The sequence below is a fragment of the Salvelinus namaycush genome, chromosome 3 (genome assembly GCF_016432855.1).
Source record: "Salvelinus namaycush isolate Seneca chromosome 3, SaNama_1.0, whole genome shotgun sequence".
Taxonomy (NCBI): domain Eukaryota; kingdom Metazoa; phylum Chordata; class Actinopteri; order Salmoniformes; family Salmonidae; genus Salvelinus; species Salvelinus namaycush.
The window spans coordinates 71,619,616-71,646,865 of record NC_052309.1 but is presented as its reverse complement, the minus strand read 5'-3'; the positions used below and the strand labels follow the sequence as shown (position 1 = coordinate 71,646,865).

The 27,250-nt window shown below is 41.7% G+C and overlaps 3 protein-coding genes across 4 annotated transcripts; 1 reads left to right on the top strand and 2 right to left on the bottom strand.

Annotated features, from left to right (window-relative positions):
• Positions 1 to 697: 697 nt before the first annotated feature.
• LOC120044557 (hemoglobin subunit beta-like) lies at positions 698 to 3,237 on the bottom strand. 2 transcript variants are annotated; one of them, XM_038989218.1, is made up of 5 exons: positions 3,146 to 3,237; positions 2,854 to 2,907; positions 1,600 to 1,607; positions 957 to 1,117; positions 698 to 844 (listed from the first exon to the last, which is right to left on the bottom strand). In XM_038989218.1, the coding sequence occupies exons 1-5, from the start codon at positions 3,235 to 3,237 to the stop codon at positions 716 to 718; spliced, it is 444 nt and encodes a 147-aa protein (XP_038845146.1). In that variant the 3' UTR covers positions 698 to 715. The 2 variants fall into 2 exon arrangements, with proteins under 2 accessions (XP_038845146.1, XP_038845145.1); XM_038989217.1 differs by lacking the exon at positions 1,600 to 1,607 and having other exon boundaries at positions 957 to 1,103; positions 2,832 to 2,907.
• Positions 3,238 to 16,068: 12,831 nt separating this feature from the next.
• LOC120036960 (hemoglobin subunit alpha-4-like) lies at positions 16,069 to 17,155 on the bottom strand. Its single transcript, XM_038983226.1, has 3 exons — positions 17,019 to 17,155; positions 16,379 to 16,586; positions 16,069 to 16,282 (listed from the first exon to the last, which is right to left on the bottom strand). Exons 1-3 carry the CDS (start codon positions 17,111 to 17,113, stop codon positions 16,154 to 16,156), a joined length of 432 nt encoding a protein of 143 aa, XP_038839154.1. The 5' UTR covers positions 17,114 to 17,155; the 3' UTR covers positions 16,069 to 16,153.
• A 1,170-nt stretch (positions 17,156 to 18,325) lies between these two features.
• On the top strand, positions 18,326 to 19,516 carry LOC120036868 (hemoglobin subunit beta-like). The gene is made up of 4 exons (XM_038983167.1): positions 18,326 to 18,492; positions 18,665 to 18,887; positions 19,067 to 19,192; positions 19,394 to 19,516. The coding sequence occupies exons 1-4, from the start codon at positions 18,401 to 18,403 to the stop codon at positions 19,397 to 19,399; spliced, it is 447 nt and encodes a 148-aa protein (XP_038839095.1). The 5' UTR covers positions 18,326 to 18,400; the 3' UTR covers positions 19,400 to 19,516.
• The last annotated feature ends 7,734 nt before the right edge of the window (positions 19,517 to 27,250 follow it).

Below are 27,250 nucleotides of genomic sequence, written 5' to 3'. Positions count from 1 at the left end.
CTGTAAACAATTGTTGGAAAAATTACTCTTGTCATGCACAAAGTAGATGTCCTAACCGACTTGCCAAAACTATAGTTTGTTAACAAGATATTTGTGGAGTGGTTGAAAAACGAGTTTTAATGACTCCAACATAAGTGTATGTAAACTTCCGACTTCAACAGCAGCAACTAGGGAGTCTAGGTTTAAACTCTCGATCACTCAACAATTTCTTGCCACACTAATACACGAACCTAACAAACCTAACATTGAATACCAGATCTGTTATGAAAAGTTCACTTGAACCTTTATGAATTAAATGATTGTGTGTTTAATCAGGAATTAATCATTGCAGTCCTGATGTCATTTAAACGCATTGTATCAATTCTGCACCATTAAACACAAGGTAGTATTTATTAGCTGCATTGGTTAGTTCACGCACAGCTAATGTAACATGTCAGTGTGGTTAATTGGAAAATATTTTAGCTATTTCCTAATATTTGTATATATTGCACATTATCAATATCTGATTAACAAGGTGGAAATATTTACACACTTAGTTCATAATGCATATGTGCCACCATATTGATGTTCATGCAAGAAAAATAAGGCACAGATAAAAAATATTCATTTGCGGAAGATTTTATTTGCTTTAGTAGAAGGAACAACATGTGCCTCTAAACAAATGATCAGCGCTTGTTGGTCCTCTGGTGGTCGTCCGTCTCTGAGTGGAGGGGCTCTAGTGGTACTGTCTGCCCAGGGAGCTCACCACGACGGCCAAGAACTTCTGGAAAGCACCCTGGACATCAGCGGTGAAGTCAGCACCCATTCTCGCAGCAACAACAATAGTAAGGCAGTCAGCCAGCAGCTGCAAAAGAAAGGAGCCATGGACATGTAAGAAAACACATTCTGCCACACTACTTTAATAGATAGGCAAATATAATGTGACCTTGTGAATTAGAAAAGGATAACTCATTTACCCGGAAGTTGTCTGGATCCACGTGTAGTTTCTCGGAGTGCAGCACGCTCAGCTCTGCGTAGGTGGCCTTGATGTCATCCAGATTCTTGACAGCCCGGTCCAGTCCGCGCAGGACGGTCTTTCCGTGAGCAGCGACCATTGGGTTTCCCTGGATGGCAGTGGCTGTCAAGCCCTGACCTTAGAGATCCTTTTATGTCTCTATTTTGGTTTGGTCAGGGCGTGAGTTGGGGTGGGTATTCTATGTTCTATGTTTTCTATTTCTTTGTGTTTGGCCGGGTGTGGTTCTCAATCAGAGGCAGCTGTCTATCGATGTCTCTGATTGAGAACCATACTTAGGTAGCCCTTTTTTCCACCTGTCTTTGTGGGAAGTTGACTTTGTTTAGGGCACATAGCCTTTGAGCTTCACGGTTTGTTTTTGTAGTGTTTATTGTTTTGTTCGGCGTCATTTTGATTAATAAAATAAATGTACGCTCACCACGCTGCACCTTGGTCCTCTTCTTCAGATGTCCGTGACAGAACTTACCACCAACAACGGACCAAGCAGCGTGGTAAGGAGGAGCAGCGTGTCCAGGATTCATGGACTTGGGAGCAGATCCTGGACGGTAAGGGAACCTGGAGAAAGGCTGGGGAGTATCGCCGTCCACGGGAGGAACTGCAGGCAGCAAGAGCAGAGCGGCAGCGTTACAAAGGGACTCAGCAGGCAAGGAAGCCCGAGAGGCAGCTCCAAAAAAACATTTGGAGGGGGCACATGGGGAGTGTGGCTGAGTCAGGTTGGAGACCTGAGCCAACTCCCCGTGCTTACCGTGGCGAGCGTCGTACTGGTCAGGCACCGTGTTATGCGGTGGAGCGCACGGTATCTCCAGTGCGCGTGCATAGCCCGGTGCGCTACATTCTAGCTCCCCGCATCTGCCGGGCTAGGGTGAGCATCCAGCCAGGAAGGGTTGTGCCAGCCCTGCTCTCCAGACCTCCAGTGCGTGTCCTCGGCCCAGGATATCCTGAGCCGGCTCTGCGCATTGTGTCTCCGGTGCGTCTGCACAGCCCAGTGCGTCCTGTGCCTGCGCCCCGCATCTGCAGGGCGAAAATAACCATCCAGCCAGGACGGGTTGTGCAGGCTCCTAGCTCGAGACCTCCAGTGCACCTCCACGGACCAGTGTATCCAGTGCCTCTGCCAAGGACAAAGCCTCCTGTATGTCTCTCCAGCCTGGTGAGTCCTGTGCCTGCGCCTAGAAATAATCCTCCTGTATGTCTCCCCAGCCTGGTGAGCCCTGTGGCAGCTCAACGTACCAGACTGCCCATACGTCTCCTCCCTCCAATGATGATCCATGGCACGAAGCCTCCAGTGATGATCCATGGCACGAAGCCTCCAGTGATGATCTATGGCAAAAAGCCTCCAGTGATGATCCAGGGCACGAAGCCTCCAGTGATGATCCAGGGCAAAAATCCTCCAGTGATGATCCAGGGCACGAAGCCTCCAGTGATGATCCATGGCACGAAGCCTCCAGTGATGATCCATGGCACGAAGCCTCCAGTGATGATCCATGGCAAGAAGCCTCCAGTGATGATCCATGGCAAGAAGCCTCCAGTGATGATCCATGGCAAGAAGCCTCCAGTGATGATCCATGGCAAGAAGCCTCCAGTGATGATCCATGGATCATGTGGTTCTCAATCAGAGGCAGCTGTCTATCGTTGTCTCTGATTGAGAACCATACTTAGGTATCCCTTTTTTCCACCTGTCTTTGTGGGAAGTTGACTTTGTTTAGGGCACATAGCCTTTGAGCTTCACAGTTTGTTTTTGTAGTGTTTATTGTTTTGTTCAGCGTCATTTTGATTAATACAAGAAAATGTACGCTCACCACTTTGGTCCTCTCCTTTCAACAGCCGTGACAGTGGCGTTGTACAGGTTTCCGAAGTTACCGAAATACCTCTGGGTCCAGGGGTACACGACCAGACACCTGTAGAAATAATAAACAGCCAAGAATTACACAAATGTGATATATGCATACACTTAACGCACATAAATAAATGATTTTGTCGTTTGGAGATGTCCATTACGATTAAATTACGCGCATATGTCAAATAATTACCCGTCTTGAACAGCGTTAACAACATGACTAATTCCAATAATTTGTAGGCAACAGTGTTTAAGGCACCATAACGCTGACATCAAATAGGGTATAAAAGGTAGCCTACCTGGAAAGAGCCGCGGGGCCCACGTCATCGTAGTCCATCTTAGAGAAGATGCTTTGGATTGTGGCCCGCTCAAAGTCTGTCCACTCAACCATGTTGCTGGCTATGAGGTTGCTTTGACAGGGTTCTTAATGGAGGTTAAGGAATCCTATGCACTTATGCTTTGTTTGAGCAGCGTTTTTTAAGTACACTCCTCCCTAAAGACAGCGATGGGCGGGGTCGTGTTAGTAGGCTGTAAAGCCAAGCGTTACAGATTTTACTGAGATAATATAATGTGAATGGAAAGGTTTACTTTTGACCAAATGATTGGCACCCATTTTTCTTACTTACTCTGCATTGTTGGGAAAGGGCTCGTAAGTAAGCATTTCTCGGTAGTTAACACCTGTTGTATTCTGCACAATGATCCTCAATAGCCAATATGACACGTTTCATGTTTCTCATATGCCTAATGAGTTCTATATTAGTAGAGTTGTAATATGGTCAGAAATGTGTACAATACAGCCACGCATCAAGGCGAAATTAGGTCTTCCTATTACAAATCTAGTAGCGCCCTCTGCTGTTACTATCTGGCACTTTGTGGCGCTTTCTTTTTATTGGAAGCAGTTCCTGGATAATTTCCCCCCTCAATCAAATCTCCAGCAGAGGGCACTCTCAACCTTTCATATAAAAGACACCTAAGCATACCTTGGAGTTATCAAAGAGGCACACTCATAGATATAGATAGAGGACTCATTTTTATATCTGTGCCATTTTAGCGTCTGCGACAGCAGCGCCATTGAGGCTACAGCCCATAGGAATCCCCACCCAGTTGACTACTTTGACTAGGCCTACTTTAAAATGGCAGAAGCATGGTGGAAGCCCTCAATGGCTCTGCCCATGCTAACACGTCCTTTTGGCCACTAGAGGCCTCTATCATTCTCCATGGGCACACCAGAAAACTCAGAGAACGTACAGTATGAGAGCTCACGTTCATGTCGTGGAGCTTCGGTAGGCCGGATATGGAACAGAGGATCAAACCAAACCAGTGTGGTCCATAGAGGTACTGCGGGGGTCCGCAGACATATCTCCAAATGAGTATTTCTAACAACAGATTAAACTAATTTTGGCCAAGGGATCCGTGGAATAAGTTTAGAGTGTGTAATACAATACAATACAATACAATACAATACAATACAATACAATACAATACAATACAATACAATGTAATATTATTCATCTACAATGTATGTTCTTAATAAAGGGAAACTACATAATTATGAGTGATGAGAGGGTGTGTCAGACATAATTATGCGCTATAGCTGTATTTATTTCATTTTTGCACATGGGAGAGTTCAACCAATGATGTCATTGGTTGATTGAGCCTGCTGTCTGATCTAAAAATGAATGGAGTCATGTTTTGTAGCAATTATTGTGGCCTTTGTGTTCAGTCGATTGCAGATCACACAATCACTCTAGTAATTATGGTTGTCCTTGTTCAATAGAGCCGTCGGACTTGTCTCAAAGATGTTCATATGCACAAGTTGCAATCAAGTGAAGGATCAATTCATCACACAGGCTACCAGCAGCATGGTTACCTAGACTATTGAACAAAAACCAGCACTTCAACATTTAAAAAAGAAGGACATGAAAAGTGTTTTGTAAATGCAATAAATGAACCTCAAGTTATCATATTGAAATCTATGGGATGTAATTTTCCATTGGGTTATTGTTATTAGTCATGTGGACTTGGAATGAATTGCTCTAATATTGCTCAAAAGTTTGGACACACCTACTCATTCAAGGATTTTTGTATTTTTACTATTTTCTACATTATAGGATAATAGTGAAGACATCAAAACTACGAAATAACACATATGGAATCATGTAGTAACCAAAAAAGTGTTAAACAAATCTAAATATATTTGATATTTGATATTCTTCAAAGTAGCCACCCTTTGCCTTGATGACAGCTTTGCACACTCCAGGCATTCTCTCAACCAGGTTCAAGAGGATTGCTTTTCCAACAGTCTTGAAGGAGTTCCCACACATGCTGAGCATTTGTTGGCTACATTTCCTTCTCTCTGCAGTCCAACTCATCCCAAACCATCTCAATTGTGTTGAGGTCGGGTGATTGTGGAAGCCAGGTCATCTGACGCAGCACTCCATTACTCTCCTTTGTCAAATAGCACTTACACAGCCTGGAGGTGTGTTTTTGGGTCATTGTTCTGTTGAATAACAAATCATAGTCCCACTAAGCACAAACCAGATGGGATGGAGTATTGCTGCAGAATGCTGTGGTAGCCATGCTGGTTAAGTGTGCCTTGAATTCTTAATAAATCACTGACGGTGTCCCCAGCAAAGCACCCCCACACCATCACACCTCCTCTTCCATTCTTCATGGTGGAAACCACACATGCAGAGATCATCCGTTCACCTACTCTGCGTCTCACAAAGACACGGCGGGTAGGAACTAAAAATCCCAAATTTGGACTCATCAGACCAAAGGACAGATTTCCACTAGTCTAATGCCCATTGCTCGTGTTTCTTGGCCCAAGCAAGTCTCTTCTTATTATTGGTGTCCTTTAGTAGTGGTTTCTTTGCAGCAATTCGACCATGAAGGCCTGACTCATGCAGTCTCCTCTGAACAGTTGATGTTGAGATGTGTCAGTTACTTGAACTCTGTGAAGCATTTATTTGGGTTGTAATTTCTGAGGCCGGTAACTCTAATGAACCTATCCTCTGCAGCAGAGGTAACTCTGGGTTTTTCTTTTCTGTGGCAGTCCACATGAGAGCCAGTTTCATCAAAGCGCTTGATGGTTTTTGCAACTGCACTTGAAGAAACTTTCAAAGTTTGTCTTGAAGTAATAATGGACTGTCATTTCTTGTTTGAGCTGTTCTTGCCATAATATGGACTTGGTCTTTTACCAAATAGGGCTATCTTCTGTATACCACCCCTGTCTTGTCACAACACAACTGATTGGCTCAAACGCATTAAGATTGGAACGAAATTCCACATATTCACTTTTAACAAGGCACACCTGTTAATTGAAATGCATTCCAGGTGACTACCTCATGAAGCTTGCTGAGAGAAAGCCAAGAGTATGCAAAGTTGCCATCAAGTCGAAGGGTGGCTACTTTGAAGAATCTCAAATATAAAATATATTTTGATTTGTTTCACACTTTTTTGGTTACTACATGATTCCATATGTGTTATTCATAGTTTTGATGTCTTCACCATTATTCTACAATGTAGAAAATAGTAAAATAAAGAAAAATCATTGAATGAGTAGGTGTCCAAACTTTTGACTGGTACTGTATATAGAGGCCTATAAAACGAACACACAATTACAAAGAATGTGAATTTAATGTCGAGGAACATGCCTATTTTCCTCCAAAGCTATATGATATAAATAGCAAGTTAATTATGCTCCCGGGTGGCACAGGTCTAAGGCACTGCATCTCATTGCTAGAGGCGTCACTACAGACATTGGTTTGATTCCAGGCTGTATCACAACCGGCCGTGATTGGGAGTCCCATAGGGCGGCGCACAATTGGCCCATCGTCGCCGGGGTAAGCCGTCATTGTAAATAAGAATTTGTTCTTAACCGACTTTCCTAGTTAATTTAACAAAATAATAATATTTCACATCTTGGAAAATATTTGTCATGTTGTACTTCTTGTTGATGAAATTGGTGCTAATTTGGGGGTTTTGAGCTAGACTCCCATTCACTCCTTGAAGAAGAGCACTCCTTGTCCCAGAATCACCCAGAATGCACCGCACAGCCCATTGACTTAGCATAGGCAAGGTTTCCCATCTCCTCAAAAGTATATCTGCCTTTGCGAATGTCAGGCTCCACTCTGTGAGGCACGTCGATCTGCAGGTTGAACATGGTGATATTGTAGATTCCTAAACAGATTTCCTCAACAATTTACAACGTTGCTCCCAAGCTTATTATCAGGGCCTTCATCAGAGTTTCAAACACTCGGGGCTCAGTCCTGAAGACCAGGGGCTGAGGGGTTTGTAGTTCCAAGAAAGAAAAGGCCCTTTTCTAAAATAATTTCCTGCAATTCTACTTCATTTTACATGACTGGAGACTTTACATTCATATTTATTATACCACACAAACGATCAAAATGAGCAACTCTGACATTTACATACTGAGATCAATAAAAGGAACGACCCGTGTCTTAACCTTCCTGTTGTGTTCCCGGTCGAATTGGACCGATTTACAAGTTTTCTCTCTGAAAAATGTAGTTCATTTAATCTGATTGTCATAAGATTCCATGACTTTGTCCACACAGGGCATCTGAACACACAAAATACATTTAGATGATTTTCATTAGATTTTGGGTGTTTTTTAAAACTTTTGTAGATCTGTAGTGTTCCCGGTCAAAATGAGAAATTAATGGGTGAGACTACAATTAGTGTATACAATTGAGTTCAGGCACATGCCCATTCATCAGATGGACACACTTCCTCTCCCAGACCCTCACATGCATGTGTGTTTGAGCACACACACACGCACACGTACACGCACGCACGCACGTGGGTACATCAGTACCCAACCTCACTAATGATCGTGGCCACACACACACACACACACACACACACACACACACACACACACACACACACACACACACACACACACACACACACACACACACACACACACACACACACACACACACACACACACACGTCACTCCCCATCTTGGCTTCCATGGCAACCGACACCGGGAACTTTTCCCCAATATAACCTTTCCCCCATGGGAACCACACCTGTTGGTATTCTCACAAACAATCGCAACATTGTTTCAATAATATATAGAACTTTTCTAGCAGCTCTGGTATATAAAGCTTTTTTGAGGCCTTGCTCACAATTCATTCTTTGCCAGCATAATGACCAAACAATATACTGTATGTGAGGCTCTTGATCATATCTTTGATCATGACACTGGTGAGGAGGAGAGAGGCCAGGAAACTGACAGTGAAGTAGTCTGAGATAAATAGCACAATATGTTTAATCTGAGTATTTGTTATAGTCAAAATAATCCATACCTTATGCTTTTTTACTCAAAAACGAGTTGTATGAACTCATGTCAATGGGGCCTACAGGCCATAAATAGCAAATAGAAGTTCAAAACTTGTGATGTTCACAAGAACTGAAGTTGATAAAAAGATCTAACACAACATTAGGTGATAATATATGTATTATTATGGATTTATAATCAGCTATAATGGGGCGGTCATTTTGGACCGGGAACACAGAATTAATTAACATGAAACGAACACAACAGGAGGGTTAAATGCAACCAATAGCATAGGCCAAAGAAAAGAGTGGACACACAGATCTTAGGCCTACAATATGAGGAGGAAATTATAGTCCACCAACTTTCCAGTGGCACTTACCTATTCAAACAGATTCTTCCCTCAATTGTATTTTGAAAAATGGCCATATACCTTCTAGTTGCCGCCTGCTGTTCATTGACAGCCACATCTCAACAATCAGATGTTTTATATTTGCACGACTGCCCAATTGGGGGATTCCCGAACGTAGACTAGGCCTATACGCTCATAACGTGGCAAAACACAATCTACAGATTGCCAGGACACCTGGCAACGTGGGACATGTAAGCGTAAGTAAAATGACATAGGGTCAGTGCCGATTTTAGCATGTAAATCTTGGTGGGGCAAAAGAGAAGTGGGATGCAAGCAAAGCCACTACACAACACAACACTAAACAATACATTAATTGCACTATAACGGTGACAAACTGTTAGGGCCTACATAAAGCTGTCCCAACAGCAATCCCAACATCTTAATCCTGCTACACCTGGCTATCAGCGGAGCCTTGTCTGCCAGCGAAACAGTTCAATCAGCCTCATTTACTGCCTTAAAAAACATAGCTGATATGAGTGACTTGTTTAATAAACAAATGTGTTTTTCAATGACAATTGAAATGTACAAACTATGGCATAATGGGTTGAGAAGAGGCAATCCGTGATTTCGATTAAGACATTAATGAGCGAGCTAGGATGGACGTAGTCAATATAAATATTTGTTTAGCAATTTTGAAATGTACAGAGACAGAATTCAGAACATGGGCCGTTCTTACAGTGTTCTCCCTGTACAACAAGTCAGAACCATAGGATAAATAAAGGGGGCATATAAGCAGAGAATGAAAGCTCTTACAATATTCGATGATTACATTGTTCTAAAACAGGTTATAGGCTACATGTGCACCAGCAAGTCAGAACAGTAGGCAAAATGAAGAGGGGTACATAGACCAAATTATTTGGGTGATGCACATGGGCTACTAACATCTTACTACACAACGTACCTTAGTATTACTTTCTTAGCTACAGTATACATATCTCCCTGGCATATTAAATAATTTATGCAGCAGCATACAATTCATTTTTGGACTCACCTTGTTGTGCTATGCTCACTTGAACAGGAAGGTGGCGCGGCGGTCCTTTGTGGGCAAATTTTGTCATCAAAGTCTGTCATTCTCTGGATTTATGGTGCTTTCAAAACAACTGGGAACTCGGATAAAAACAAGGTTGAATCATGATCACTTCATTGATCTTCAGGTTGTAGCTCTAGAAAGAGGCCGGATTTACAATTCCAAGTTGGATGACAGTTCAAAACTCATTTTCCCAGTAGGAGCTTGTTTATTCCAGACTACCCGGTTGTCTTGAACTCATTGAAATCAAGTTTTCGCAGTTCCAAATTAACAGTTGTTTTGAGCGCGGCACAAATCATGCTTCACTGACAGCATGGCCAATGTTGAATGTTTATAATTTTAAACTTAGAAAAGAGCCCCTTAATCCCAGATTTGGGACCCCTCAGCCACTCCACTGAATAGCAGGCTAGTGATTGCTTTGCAATGCTTGCAGTTAGCCACTGTCACTGATTCCTTCCAAACCACTGATTGTTGAATTTGCGATTTCCAACTTGTTGTGTAATGTTTAAGTCCAATGGCCATGAGCACTGATTCGTTTTATCTACAATTTCTCTTCATTATTTCTCTTCATATGACAAGGATTAAAAAGGATTTGTCGACTTGATTCATGATGATGACCTCTAGCTAAGACTTTGAAAGTATGATGTTGACATGATCAGTCCAATGAAAGCTACTGTACATATAACTTGATTTGACTTCATTTTATCTGTGGCCAATGAGCTTGAGCCTTCTTGGATGGGCACTTCTAATGTAACTCTACGGCAGCACCCAAGGGGCTAGAATTTTCTAGCTCTACCCTTAGACTTGGTGGAGAAGTAGTGTCCCCATGAGTGACAGAACACTGAGCGCAATGCTCCGTATTTTCTGCTGGCTTGCCCCACCACCACAGAAAGCACTGAGCTAGGCTGAAACACCTGCATTTTGAAGCTGCCTTACTCAAGAAAACAAAAAAGAGACCATGTTTGTATGCAGCTTTATTAACTCAATTATATATATATTTTTTAACATTGTTTGCAAACTGATATGTTACACGTATTAATGCCAAAATAAGACAAAACAGGCAAGCCCAAAAATATATATATACGCTACCGGTCAAAAGTTCAAGAAAACACCTACTCATTCGATGATTTTTCTTACATTTTTACTGTTTTCTACATTGTAGAATAATAGTGAAGACATCAAAACTATGAAATAACACATATGGAATCATGTAGTAACCAAAAAAGTGTTATACAAATCCAAATATATTTTATATTTGAGATTCTTCAAATAGCCACTCTTTGCCTTGATGACAGCTTTGCACACTCTTGGCATTCTTTCAACCAGCTTCACCTGGAATGCTTTTCCAACAGTCTTGAAGGAGTTCCCACATATTCTGAGCACTCGTTGACTGCCTTTCCTTCACTTTGCGGTCCGACTCATCCAAAACGATCTCAATTTAATTGAGGTTGGGGGATTGTGGAGGCCGATAGTGTATATCTTTTTGCTAAAAATGTGTGGCGTAAAACAGGTGTGGCTCTACCCCACCTGCCCTGAATGACGGGTCACTACTGCATTGGGTTCTGAGGTAAATAATGTTAAAGTTACAAAAACTAAGAAAGGATATTCAGTGTCTCATTACAACATATTTAGTAATGGTATGTAACTGTCAATCAAAGTGACTGCAAATCAAATCAAATCAAATTGTATTTGTCACATGCGCCGAATACAACAGGTGTAGACCTTACAGTGAATGCTTACTTACCAACAATGCAGTTTAAGAAAATACCAAAAAAAAGTAAGAAATAAAAGTAACAAATAATTAAAGAGCAGCAGTAAAATAACAATAGCGAGGCTATATACAGGGGGTACCGGTACAGAGTCAATGTGCGGGGGCACCGGTTCAGGAGTCTTATGCCTTGGGGGTAAAAGCTGTTTAGAAGCCTCTTGGACCTAGACTTGGCGCACCGGTACCGCTTGTCATGCGGTAGCAGAGAGAACAGTCTATGACTAGGGTGTCTGGAGTCTTTGACAATTTTTAGGGCCTTCCTCTGACACTGCGTGGTATAAAGGTACTGGATGGCAGGAAGCTTGGCCCTGGTGATGTACTGGGCCGTACGCATTACCCTCTGTAGTGCCTTGCGGTCGGAGGCCGAGCAGTTGCCGTACCAGGCAGTGATGCAACCAGTCAGGGTGCTCTTGATGGTGCAGATGTAGAACCTTTTGAAGATCTGAGGACACATGCCAAATCTTTTCAGTCTCCTGAGGCGGAATAGGTTTTGTCGTGCCCTCTTCACAACTGTCTTGGTGTGCTTGGACCATGTTCGTTTGCTAGTGATGTGGACACCAAGGAACTTGAAGCTCTCAACCTGCTCCCCGAAAGAGAATGGGGGCATGCTCGGTCCTCCTTTTCCTGTAGTCCACAACCATCTCCTTTGTCTTGATCACGTTGAGGGAGAGATTGTTGCCCTTGAACCACACGGTCAGGTCTCTGACCTCCTCCCTATGGGCTGTCTCGTCATTGTTGGTGAGCAGGCCTTCCACCGTTGTGTCATCGGCAAACTTAATGATGGTGTTGGAGTCGTGCCTGGCCGTGCAGTCATGAGTGAACAGGGAGTACAGTAGGGGACTGAGCACGCACCCCTGAGGGGCCCCCGTGTTGAGGATCAGCGTGGCGGATGTGTTGTTACCTACCCTTACACCTAGGGGCGGCTCGTCAGGAAATCCAGGATCCAGTTGCAGCGGTAGGTGTTTAGTCCCAGGGTCCTTAGCTTAGTGATGAGCTTTGAGGGCACTATGGTGTTGAACGCTGAGCTGTAGTCAATGAATAGCATTCTCACATAGGTGTTCCTTTTGTCCAGGTGTAAAAGGGCAGTGTGGAGTGCAATAGAAATTGCATCATCTGTGGATCTGTTGGTGCGGTATGCAAATTGGAGTGGGTATATGGTTTCTGGGATAATGGTGTTGATGTGAGCCATGACCAGCCTTTCAAAGCACTTCATGGCTACAGACGTGAGGGCTATGGGTCGGTAGTCATTTAGGCAGGTTACCTTAGTGTTCTTGGGCACAGGGACTATGGTGGTCTGCTTGAAACATGTTGGTATTACAGACTCAGACATGGAGAGGTTGAAAATGTCAGTGAAGACACTTGCCAGTTGGTCAGCGCATGCTCGGAGTATACGTCCTAGTAATCCGTCTGGCCCTGCGACCTTGTTAATGTTGACCTGTTTAAAGGTCTTACTCACATGCATGTTTCAGTGTTACTTGCGAGCATAGAAGTTATTTAGCTCATCTGGTAGGCTCGTGTCACTAGGCAGCTCTCGGCTGTGCTTCCCTTTGTTGTCTGTAATAGTTTGCAAGCCCTGCCACATCTGACGAGCATCGGAGCCGGTGTAGTACGATTCGATCTTAGTCCTGTATTGACGCTTTGCCTGTTTGATGGTTCGTCGGAGGGCATAGCGGGATTTCTTATAAGCTTCCAGGTTAGAGTCCCGCTCCTTGGAAGCGGCATCTCTACCCTTTATCTCAGTGCGGATGTTGCCTGTAATCCATGGCTTCTGGTTGGGGAATGTACGTACAGTCACTGTGGGGACGACGTCATCGATGCACTTATTGATAAAGCCAGTGACTGACGTGGTGTACTCCTCAATGCCATCGGAGGAATCCCGGAACATATTCCAGTCTGTGCTAGCAAAACAGTCCTGTAGTTTAGCATCTGCTTCATCTAACCACTTTTTTATTGACCGAGTCACTGGTGCTTCCTGCTTTAACTTTTGCTTGTAAGCAGGAATCAGGAGGATATAATTATGGTCAGATTTGCCAAATGTAGGGCGAGGGAGAGCTTTGTATGCGTCTCTGTATGTGGTTTCTTAACAGAAATCAATTTTCTAAATAGGATCAAAAGTACACCCTAAATTTCCTCAAATCTGCTATCAGCTAGCTTGCTATAAATAGATAGCATAGCTGCATTTTACTTAGAAAGATATTACCTCACCAACATAAAAAATCCTAGCTATATTCATATCCATACTAAAAAAGTTTATTTTGCAGTATTTGACTCCGGTGACAATAAAACATTCATTGAAATTGTTAAGCGGTAAGGTCTTTCTGGTTTCATTCTAGAACATGTCCATTAGTGTATGTAGTGTTGAGAAGGTTGAGCTGATAGGCCTATATCAAGTTCATTATATTTTATTTAGGCTATACAATTACATACAGGCTATGTCATATAATTATAATCAGGTATGATGATGATGAGAAGAAGAATAAGAAGAATGATAATAATAATGATTATTATACATGATAATTCTTAATGTTCCACAAAAATAAATAAATAAATAATATTTTAATACGTTTAAATTGTATGAATAATTGAAGTTTATCATTAAAATATTGAAATTACTCACATACTCTTTAATTTATCCTTCACAATAAAGAATTAAGTGTCCCACTTTGCCAATCAAGGTGTTCCAATTTGCCAGTATCGACTTAAAAAATGTGGTCTCTTTATTTTTTATGTTGTATAGTGTAGAAGAGTTTGTAAGCTATTTAGAATGGTATCGTGTCAGGGGTTAAGACAATGCGAGGATTCTGTAAGGTGTTCTGCAAAAAACATTTTCAGAAAATGTCACATTTTGCAAATACTCACACTAATTATATAATTTAGCAAATGTATTTCAATTTCTCTGCATCACTTCCAGGACCCCTTTCTGCAGGGCTCTGTTTTCTTCCATGCGCTGTGCTCTCCCCAAAGCCAAATCAATTAATCAACACTTCTTAATAATTCAATCGATTGTGGTCAGTAACGCCATATTTGGTTATTGTGTACGTAGGTCTACTGTTACAATACTATTTCAAATAATCTATCAGCAAGTGTTCTCAGTAAGTCAATGAAGCCAATAGTGGTTTCAGCTCTATTGTTGTTGAGACGACGTAGGCCTTATGACATTTTAAACAGTAAAAAATATGTCAAATGACTAGCCTATGAGAAAAGTGTAAAAATGTGTATTCGCATCAATAGGCTAAGTGACTGAAATGCATCAGAAAAGTATTGGGAAGTTCATGAGAACATCAGGGAAGCTCATCGGGTAGACTATACAGTAGGCCTAACGTGTGTGCGTATAGAAGATCTGCGTTGCTTTCAATTACTAAACTAATGATCATGAGAACATCAGGGAAGCTCATCGGGTAGACTATACAGTAGGCCTAACGTGTGTGCGTATAGAAGATCTGCGTTGCTTTCAATTACTAGACTAATGATCATGAGAACATTTCCCAGTCTAATTGTAACCAAACATCCAAACGGAGATCCAGTGAAAACAAACATCTGACATTGATTGATTTCTTGATTTATCAAGTTGAGTTCCTTGTCTCAAAGCAGCGCAGTGATGCTGTCCAATCAAAACGGTGCTAGAATCATCAGTTGACCACACATACCATCATGAAGTCAATTGTATAAAGTAATTCTAGAATGTAGGCTTCATACAACCTATCATCCAAACTGCATGATTGCCTATGCCTACACATACTGTAAGTGGGTAAAGGAAAATTTTCTATTTTTAAAATATAAAACACTAAATTAGGCCTACCTTATTATAAATTAGGCCATCATCACTGTCGATGATAATGATCATTATTCACGTTGTACAGGTGAAACGTCCATGCTGCATGCATGCCAACCATTTGATCCCGATCAGTTTCATGGGAATATGCATTTCGATTGAATGATGTAATCTTACATCTTGAATGATGTAAGTAAGGGTGGTTAACCGGTCTAACTAATCACATTTTAGAACAGTAAACACAGCCACCACATGATCATATATATATATTTTTTTACATTTCAGCACAATCATCCTAAATTATCATAAGAAATGACATGGTATTTTTGGTATAACAGTAGCCTGACATTATCATGCTATTATAGGGGGTTTGTTATGTAGAATACAAATCAATCATGAAGTGATCTTGCGAGACATATCAACATTTTAAGAAGTGGCAGAGCGTCGCTCCGCTGTGCACCCGCAGCACTGCACTGCTGATTACAATGGTTGGATGACTTCGGGGGTTTCAAGTAACCACATCTCCATGAACTAAGTGGCGCATTCAGTTGACTACACTTTTTTAAACCATTGCAGCTGCGCAAAAGATTCAGGGCTGCCCCAAAATCATAGCGGGCTAAAGCCCTGAAAGCCAGGTCCTGGTGACGTCCATGGCGGACAGTAATTTCTGGCCACACTGGGCCACAACATATTGGTCTCGGGCACATTCATTTGGAACTTTTTAATGTCAAGGTGTATGCAAAGGTGGAGTAAAAATATACATTTATTGTGAAGTGCATCATTTTTATGAAATGCCCTTGAAATAATGTGAAATAGGCTGTTAACTTTATTTTATGACTTGACAAATCCATTCTACAAGATAATCAAAATGTAGCCTACAATATAAATCACAAGACAATGTAAGACAATTATATGACAAACAACAAACACCTCGGTATGAGTTTCAGTTAGGTTTATTGTCAGTGTGCCAATATTGGATGGACATTATTCCTCGGATGACAGCTTGACAGCTGAACTCCGGTTTAGCGGTACTTCTCCGTCAGGGCCAGAGCCAGTTGCTGCAGGAACTTGTCCACGGACAAATGGATCTCGGGGGTGAATTCGGCGGGGAAGTAGGCGGCAATGACCACAATCAGGTTGTGAGCCAGGATCTGCAAAGGAAAAGGGAAAAATATTATTTGACCTTCACACAGGTAAAAACTCCGTTTTTTTTGTGGTGTTTTTTTTAAATATTTTTTTTCTCTTACCTTGAAGTTGGTGGGGTCCACCCTCAGCTTGGTGGCGTGCAGTTCACTGAGCTTGGTCAAGAAACCAAAGAGATCGTCCAAGTTGCCAACACATTCATCGATCTGATTCATGATGGTGATGCCGTGCTTCTTCACTGGAGCGGAACCGGGGGCCACGGAAGCCCAGTGGGAGAAGTAGGCCTTGGTCTGGGGGTAGACAACAAGCATCCTGTCGTGGACATTAGAAATGATGTGAGACAAAATTCATTTTAAATAATCATTCGTTCGGGGCCCCCGCCCATATCTTCGCCGACATACACTCTTAGAAAAAGGGGTTCCAAAAGGTTTCTTCGGCTGTCCCATAGGAGAACCCTTTATGGTTCCAGTTAGAGCCATTTTTGGTTCCAAGTAGAACCCTTTTGTGTTTCTGGTAGAACCCTCTGGGAAAAGGGGTTCTACCTGGAACCAAGAAGGGTTCTTCAAAGGGTTATCTTATGGGGACAGCTGAACAACCCTTTTAGGTTCCAGATAGCACATTTTTTTCTAAGAGTCTAGGCTACACATTTATAGCTTCCAAATTGACTGAGGAATTATGTGCTAATAATTTCAACAGCCTACATGTACCTTGTCTATAATTTATCATACATCGTTATGTAATTACCTGGAAAGAGCCTGTTCTCCAATCTCATCGGATTTAGTGAGGATCTTGCCCCAGATGGCCTTCACGTTGGCTTTGTCCTTGGCTGAGAGACTCATAGCTGCGTCTTGTCCGTTTATCCACTTAAATGAGGATGCTAAGAAAAGAAGCTTGTGAGCGTGAAAAACTCAGAGGCTGTTTTTATTGAGGCACAAGAAAAGGCACACCCCGATATAATCTTGGCTCCACCTCTGATTGGGAATTTGTCCAAGACATGATTCATGTTTTTTTTATACGTTATAATTATGCAACCGAGCCAATTCGTGTAATGCCCAACATATGACCTTAGCACATAATACCTTCGTTTGTAAAAATGTTGTCATAACAATGCATGTATTTATTTCATATAGATTGAATAACGAAGGGTTTTTGAAACACTTAATACCTCAATATTTTCTTTACAATTAAAGTTTAGTCGTAAGTAATACGACTCGCAAGGTCTAATATTGCAGCACTCATTGGTGAGTGAGTATAGGCTATGTGATTCTGTAACCTACAAAAGGTTCGATGGAAAAATCGGTGGAAAGGTTTTGTTCTGGTAGCAAAACGTACCCTATGCCTATCACAAAGCATTTTAATAACATATAGGCTACGCGCATTGTATTTCAGTGGGGTTAAACAAAAAGCTGTGGTTTCATTGAAGTAAATAGGCTGATATCCACATTGAATAGTGTCCAGTTAGAACCCATCATGTAATTCCCCTGATGAAGGCAGATAAAACTACTTTTCACCAACTGACATTTAGATTATCATTCAGAAAGACCAGAAATATGGAACTATCAAATGGGTGGGGCCTTCTGAATATTAAGGTAAAACAATTTCAGTCATGCTCTTTCTTTAATAGTTTACTCCCAATCTAGGCTTTTTTTATTTTTAAATGGGACCCTAAATAAACACTTACATCAATAATTAGCATTTTATAAACATAATATTACAATTCAATGCCAATATTACAACGATCAATGAAAATAGTATTTAGGGCTAAAGGAACCTTTAGAGGTCTATACATTTTACTTTTTGAAATTATGTTCGATTGTATCATTAAGTATGCATGTGTTTATGAAGGCTAACCATGACTTGTTTATTTCATCCGTATTAATTAGAATTTGGCAACGCCTAAATGACCAAGCATTATCTTTAAATGTGGGATGAGGTTGGCACAATGCCGATATGTGCCACACTCGAGGACCTTGCCCCCTCAATACATTCATCCAATCGTTTTCTGCGTTTTGTTCAGGGCGGAGATACTGAACATCAATAAATTGGACGTCCCATGAGACAAAAAGCTCAGGGATCTCTTGTAACATTTTGCAAGTACCAACGGAAATCAACAAACAAACGTCAACATGGTCAACTGGACAGATGCTGAGCGCAGTGCCATCGTAGGCCTGTGGGGAAAGATCAGCGTGGATGAGATCGGACCCCAGGCCCTGGCCAGGTACATTCTTATAATATTTATGTAGAAATCATTAAATAATAACACGATAATAGGCTACCTAGGTTATTTAGCACTAATTGCGTAGTAGGAAATCGCGGTGTTCACCTTTGGTGCGATACAGACCATATTGATTGTTAAGTATAATTGTAATGCCTGTTGTATTAATTTTTAGACTTCTGATCGTGTCTCCATGGACTCAGAGACACTTCAGCACCTTCGGCAACCTGTCCACACCCGCTGCCATCATGGGTAACCCCGCCGTGGCCAAGCACGGAAAGACCGTGATGCACGGACTGGACAGAGCTGTGCAGAACCTGGATGACATCAAGAACACCTATACTGCACTGAGTGTGATGCACTCCGAGAAACTGCACGTGGATCCCGATAACTTCAGGGTGAGTACTTAACGTAATACATATAGCCTACTATTTTGTGCTTCATACAATTTTTTTTTTTTAAGGTATGACCAATTTTCCTTCGAGACATTTAGGAGAAAATAGTGTTATGCATTAAATAGCGGTGTGAGCCGATGTAAACTGTATGCCAATATTATTTTACCGTCCACTCTCCACAGCTCCTTGCCGACTGCATCACCGTGTGCGTGGCCGCCAAGCTCGGTCCCACCGTTTTCAATGCTGATACTCAGGAAGCCTTCCAGAAGTTCCTGGCTGTCGTTGTGTCCGCTCTTGGCAGACAGTACCACTAGAGCACAGGTGTCAAACTCATTCCACGGAGGGCCGAGTGTCTGCGGGTTTTCGCTCCTCCCTTGTACTTGATTGATGAATTAACATCACTAATTAGTTAGGAACTCCCCACACCTGGTTGTCTAGGGCTTTATTGAAAGGAAAAACCAAAAACCTGCAGACACTCGGCCCTCCGTGGAATGAGTTTGACACCCCTGCACTAGAGCATCACTCGACAGCATCAATATGGAAGAAGATGACACTCCAACTCCAGTCTGTTAGGCTGGAAGCTGTGCCATAGCGACACGCATTGAAAATAATAAAATCAATTTAAAAGCGTTTATCTTTTTGAAGTGTTGTTTTTTATGGAAAACGTTCTCCTGCAATTGTACTGATGGCACATGGTTTCTACACTCTAAAAATTAGGGAATGTGAATGAAAAAAACTATTTTGATGATGGTTTTCATACAGATACTTTGTTCATAATCTAGAGGCCTATGGGATATTCATTGATGAGATATTCATTGATGAGAGGAAAGAGGATGGCAAATGTGATCTGCATAACATACCAATAGCAATTGACATACCTTTGTATGCCTCCTTCTTGGAAGAACCTTTTAGGGACCATTTTCAGAACCCTAAGGTTCTTCAAATAACTTTGGATATCTTAGAAGAACCCTTGTTGAACCCCTCATTTTTAGAGTGTATGAATTCTGTCATTTGCATGTTTTGTTAATCATCTGTATAATTACTATTTTGGAGATTCACAGACTTCTCCCTCCCTACACCTCTGATGAGTATAACAGGAAACCTGTTCGATCCCCATGCACTCAAAATCATTCTGGCTGTGGATATGGAGAACATCAACACATTAACATCAACGTACCAGAGGATAAACCCATTGGACTTGGGGCTCTGCTGAGAGTTTACCTCATATTTAGATTTTATTATTCTGCTTTGCCACTAAAATCATAATAAACACTGAGAACTAAAATATTGTGTTATTGTTGTTATTGTTATGCGTATTATTATTCATGAGAATAATAACTGGGGAGGGGGGTAGTTCAAAAATTAACCCCAGAAGGTTATTCAAATGGTTATTTAAGGATCCATTAAAAAGGGTTCTTAAAATAACTTATAGGGGTTCCTCCACAGTTTCTGAAGGATACTTCAGGAACCTTTTCTTTTTTATGTAGTTAGGCCTTCAGAGGGTTCAAATCAATTCAAATATATTTATATAGCCCTTCTTACATCAGCTGATATCTCAAAGTGCTGTACAGAAACCCAGCCTAAAACCCCAAACAGCAAGCAATGCAGGTGTAGAAGCACGGTGGCTAGGAAAAACTCCCTAGAAAGGCCAAAACCTAGGAAGAAACCTAGAGAGGAACAAGGCTATGATGATACAGGCCTAAACCTAGGGCAACATATCTTCCAGTTTGAAATCAAAATGATTTTCTAAAACGTGGACAAATATTGGCTAATTTTAAAGGTATATATAAGCCTAACTATATTTATATATTTATATTCTTTGTTTTTAGATATTTAGATATTGATTTAGAAACAAAATAATTACTGCAATCCACTGTCAATAAATGCTTTTACCGTTTTTGGACTAAAACCCCATGTAGCCTAAGTCAATATTTTAAGTACATTTTTAAAGGTCATACCCAAATTATCTAAATAATTTTTGTGCAATGAAAAACGTGATTTCCCTGTGTTTTATATATTTCCACACTATAAGTTGGGAATAATAATGTGAAATTGTGAAAATGATGATAAATCCCTTTCAGTGTAAGAGTGGTTTGAAAAGACCTACCTGTTTTCATGGGATGGAGTTTTGCAAATAAAAGCTAGTTTTAAGTTTTCCCCTCTCCACTCAGACCACTCTCACAGTCCAAGCAACATTCCTACTTGAGAAATTGCTCTTGGCTAAGAAGATTTTTTTTGGATAGCCTACTTAATTGTTATTCAGAAATGAGTTGATATTAAGATAAAAACGGCTGCATTGGACCTTTAAACACATTAATTGAGTAACACCAGTGGCAACTCGTCATTCAGCCAGTTTGGAGTTTTGAGCACCACACTTTGGTGTGTTACATTACATTGTTTGCAAACTGATATGTGACACGGATTAATGCCAAAATAACCTTCAAAACAGGCAGGGGGGGGGGGGGCATTAATTATTTTGGCATTAATCCGTGTCACATATCAGTTTACAAACAATGTAAAAAATAAATAATTTTCGTTAATAAAGATACAAACATGGTCTCTTTTTTGCTTTCTTGAGTAAGGCAGCTGCAAAATGCAGGTGTTTCAGCCTAGCTCAGTGCTTTCTGTGGTGGTGGGTCTAGCCAGCAGAAAATACAGGGCATTGCGCCTGATTGGCTTATTTTTCTGTCATGATTGGCTCAGTTTTCTGTCACTCATGGGACAGTATGTCATCCCCAATTCTAAGGTTAGAGATCGAACATTTTTGCCCCTTGTATTCTGCCATAGAGTTATATTAGAAGTGCCCATCCAAGAAGGCTCAAGGTCATTAGCCACAGATAGAATGACATCAATGACATCGGTGCTCATCGGCCATTGTACATAAAGATTACACAACTAGTTGAAAATCGCAAATTCAACAATGAGTCGTTTGGAAGGAATCAGTGGCTAACTGCAAGCGTTGCAAAGAAACCACTAACGCAAGCGTTGCAAAGAAACCACTAACGTTAGCTTGCTTGTGTTTTTCCCCCCCAGTTCCCACCCTAAATCCAAAAAATGCCAGACTTTGATGACAAAATGTGCCAACAAAAGACTGCTGTGCCATCTTCACAACGTGAGTCCAAAAATGTCCTGTATACTGCAAATAATTTGTTACAGAAACCTTCACAGGCCCGATGTTCCTCCAGGAAGTGAGTGCAACTAACTACTCACCGTTGGAGATAGGTTGTTAATTTATAGCTTTATTGTATTTCAGAGGAAACAGCTGAGAACATGGATGGTCCCCAGGTAGTACAGAGGACAATTGAAGTCCTGTTTCTTAGCATTAAACAAAGGAAACAGAACCTCTTCCATCAGACAGGTTTGTTAAATTTCATGAATATTGAATTACACACACTTCATTTATTTTTCATTTCAAAGCCATGCAATTGAACAAATAATTCCATTCTCCTTTTGTTTTGATGACAGTTGGATGCAAGAAAAGACACCCTCTGCGCAGAAAGATATTGGAAGAAAAGTCCAAATTGACAGCTGCCATAGAGGAGTACAACACCCTTGTACCAGGTTCAGCAATACCATCTGCAGATGAGATCCTTTCTGCAGACCTTCATGCATGGCCTTGGGAGCTGCATGGACAAAGTAAGTAGTATGTTTGTGTGTCACAATAACTATGTTTCTGTTTTGCTATCTGTGTTTGTTCAGTTGCACAAACACAGACAGCACTGCCAGCACTGCCAAAGTTACAAATCCACATTGCATTCTTATGAATTTACAGCTGACATACTCACAAAGAAAATATTCTTTGACCGGGTGATGCTCCTGAGACGGCTGAAGGAGGAAGAGTTAATTGTCCTAAAGGAAGTCAAGCAGCACTGGGAAAGCCTAAAGAGGGAATCGAAGAATGTGCAAGACATTGCTTCACACGTGGCACTTAACCTAAGCAGGCAAAGTAGGGGAACTTTCCTTAATATGTACAATTGATGTTGGCACCCTGTAATTGCTATTGTATTTAAGGAATACTTCATTGTATTTACCCTACACATTACGATTGTTGGTGTCAGGCTGGCAATTGAATCAGTCGGAAGCTGGGAGCAGAGGTCTCTTTTTCATGCTTCAGAGGAGAGTCAGCAGCCTCAGAAGACACCAGGACTCTGTCAAACTGACATACAGCAAAGCTATGGGCCAAGACCCCTCCCTCCTAGAAAATAACTTCATAGACGACCTCCTGGAAGAGGACATCCATGACAGCATCCACTACAGCTCTGATGACGAGGAATCTATCACAGACTGAAGGTGTTCGTTTGGGTGGGTGCAGTTTGCACTGGGTAAAAAGTGATTCAGTTTGTTTTGCATATGTGCTTTATCTGCCTTTCTAAGGAAAAATAGTTTGAACATTTTATGGAAAATAAACTTTTATGTTTCTTCCCTGTTGACAATGTGACCATGTGGTACATATTTGAGAAGGGCGCTCGTCTGTTACTGCTTTTGCCCGGTTACATGACCAGGTCCGATGCACCCCTTTAAATGGCCAGTCTGCAGCTGCTACATCCACTTTTGGATTCTTGAAGAATATAATTTATAAATGCCTAATGAACATAGTTCACCTGCCGCACCCCATCAGATCCCAAAATATACGCTGTTTCTACTCCGATCTTTGTAAACAAAGTAAATGTAAACAAACACTTGAAAGCAGGTGTCAAACTCATTCCACGGGTGAGCCGAGTGTCTGTGGGTTTTTGCTCCTCCCATAATTGATGCATTAAGGTCACTAATTAGTAAGGAACTCCCCTCACCTGGTTGTCTAGGTCTTAATTGAAAGGAAAAAACAAAAACCAGCAGACACTAGGCTCTCCATGGAATGAGATTAACACCACTGGACTATAGCCTCGAAATATGGTTTAAACTATGGTTACATTTCTCCAGCCCCATCTCTCTGCTTTTTACAGAACCATTGGCGGGGAGAACGATTTATTGTTTTACCTGGTGATTGCCGATTTAAACATTGTTAAACTGTAATGTGCTCCTGTGCTTATTAGTTTAGTTAATAAATAATTTAAAAAAAGGTTATCCTTGTCTTCAAGTAATCATTTGCATCCTGATGGAGCTACATCAGTACATTAGTCATGGGCTTTTAAGTCAACAATTCCTTATGTATTGTTGGATTGGACATTTTGAACATTGAGATATTAAAGACATGATAGATCAGACGCATAGTATATTAAGTAGTGAAAGAGACTGGTTCTCTGTAGAAAGACAGATAGCTGTGGAATGTGTTGGATGAGAGGAGAGCAACGTGTGAAACAGGGGAGACAGATGGACATCTGTGGATTAGATGAAGGAGGGGTTAAGGTCAGGAGGTGAGGAGGTGAGGACAGATTCTCTTAAAGGAGCAATAAAGGTTTGGTATCCTGTTACCCTCTTTATTAGCTTCCTGTAGAGCCATAAAACTGTAAGGATTGGAGAGAGTAGGATGCATATAATTGTGATGGAGAGAAATGTTTTGCTGTCTGAATACAGCTGTACAGAACCTTTGGGAAGAATTCAACTTGGATAAGCTTCTCTAGTGTTCGTGAGTTATTTACTCTGAAAAATAAGAACCTAACAGTATGTATGAGATGTACAAATGCTTAACTAGTACTGAGTACTTTGACCAGTTACTTCTTTACTCTCACTCAAGTAGTTTTCGAGAGCGCTACTTTTCTTGTACTTGAGTACAAGAACTGACTCCCCCATCTGCTGCAGATGAAACAGGTTAGTTGAAAAATAATGTTGCCTAGAATCTACAGGCACTCACACTGAATCATCAAAAGTGTGGACACAGAATGATTGAAGTGATTATTGTATTTTATTATGCTGACCCAATTATGACTCATGAGATCTTTTGGGGAAATTATTGCATAGCCCTTGTGTGTTAAACAGCAGAGGGAGCCTATCCACATCGACGGGACAGTAGTGGAGAAGGTGGAAAGTTTTAAGTTCCTCGGCGTACACATCACGGACAAACTGAAATGGTCCACCCACACAGACAGCATGGTGAAGAAGGCGCAACAGTGCCTCTTCAACCTTAGGAGGCTGAAGAAATTTGGTTTGTCACCAAAAACACTCAAACTTTTACAGATGCACAATCGAGAGCCTCCTGTCGGGCTGTATCACTGCCTGGTACGGCAACTGCTCCGCCCACAACCGCAAGGCTCTCCAGAGGGTAGTGAGGTCTGCACAACTCATCACCGGGGCAAACTACCTGCTCTCCAGGACACCTACACCACCCGATGTCACAGGAAGGCCAAAAATATCAAGGACAACAACCACCCGAGCCACTGCCTGTTCACCCCGCTATCATCCAGAAGGCGAGGTCAGTACAGGTGCATCAAAGCTGGGACCGAGAGAGTGAAAAACAGCTTCTATCTCAAGGCCATCAGACTGTTAAACAGCCATCACTAACATTGAGTGGCTGCTGCCAACATACTGACTCAAATCTCTAGCCACTTTAATAATTAAAATTTTGATTTAATAAATGTATCACTAGTCACTTTAAACAATGCCACTTTATTTAATGTTTACATACCCTACATTGCTCATCTCATATGTACAGTGGGGCAAAAAAGTATTTAGTCAGCCACCAATTGTGCAAGTTCTCCCACTTAAAAAGATGAGAGAGGCCTGTAATATTCATCATAGGTACACTTCAACTATGACAGACAAAATTAGAAGAAAAAAATCCAGAAAATCACATTGTAGGATTTTTAATGAATTTATTTGCAAATTATGGTGGAAAATAAGTACAAACCCTTATAAGCCCTTTTGATTCCAGGTAGAACCCTTTTGGTTCTATGTAGAACCCTTAAGACAAAGGGTTCTACATAGAACCCAATAGAGTTCTACCTCTAACAAAAAAGGGTGCTACCTAGAACCAAAAAGGGTTCTCCTTTGGGGACAGCTGAAGAACCCTTTTGGAACCCTTTTTTCTAAGAGTGTACAGTATGCCTGCCTCCTGAAAAGTAGGGGACGATCAATCACTGGAATTGTTTTATGAATTTATTAAAAACATAATTGAACTTATTGACATCATTAACATTTATGAATAAACAATATACGTTAGATGCTAATTTACCTTTTGCATGTAGTCATATTTTCTCTTTCTTGGTTGGGGTTGGATGGGGTTGACTGTGTCATGCTCAGCGGGTTGGAGGTTTTTTTGAGGGTGACAGGGTGACAGGACTTTCTCCCCGTCTCCTTTGGCTCGGTTTGGGTGTATCTGGTCTCCTGGGCGGTGGGGGTTATTGGGGGTTCAACCTGGTTGGGGATCCGGGTGTAGCTGGTCTCCTGGGCAGTGGGGGGTATCGGGGGTTCAACCTGGTTGAGGATGGGGGTGTAGCTGGTCTCCTGGGCAGTGGTGGATATCGGCGGTTCAACCTGGGTGAGGATGGGGGTGTAGCTGGTCTCCTGGGCCGTGGGGGATATCGGGGGTTCAACTTGGTTGAGGATGGGGGTGTAGCTGGTCTCCTGGGCCGTGGGGGATATCGGGGGTTCAACCTGGGTGAGGATGGGGGTGTAGCTGGTCTCCTGGGGGTCAACTATCAGACAGTTCTTGGGCAGCAACAGGAGGAGGGTTGGAGTGTGGGGGCATGGGTGTTGATTGCCACTGCGAAATAGAACATATTAAGGAAATGGTACAGACAAGTGGACAACAGTTTCCAATTGGCAGAGGTGAGCATGGATATTTAAGCAATAAGGCCCGAGGCGGTGTGGTATATGGCCAATATACCACGGCTAAGGGCTGTTCTCTGCATGATGCAATGCGGAGTGCCTGGACACAGCCCTTAGCCGTGGTATATTGGCCATATATCACAAACCCCAGAGGTGCCTTATTGCTATTATAAACTGGTTTCCAACATAATTAGAGCAGCAAAAATAAATGTTTTGTCATACACGTGGTGTACGGTCTGATATACCAAGGCTTTCAGACAATCAGCATTCAGGGCTGGAACCACCCAGTTTATAAATAAACTTCTACACAGGATATGTGAAAAGAACGTGTTGAAATGTTGCTTGCCTGAACTAACTCCTCTACTTGAATAATAGTAATAATTATACATGAAACATACATAGCTTTACAATTGTAGAAACTAACAAACAATCAACAATCTAACTAAACAACACCAGACTAAACAAAAGGAAGAAAAACATTAAACAAAATAATTTGGACGCGAACATGCGTCCTTTGTCCTGATCTTGTCCACAGCGAGCCGGTGTTGCGCGTATGTGTGAGTGTGTGTGCGAGTGTGTGAAACAGAAGAGGTGTGTGTGAGGATGGTGGAGGGGGAGGTAAGGGTAGGCCATGGTGAAGAGGTGGGTTTTTAGGCGGGACT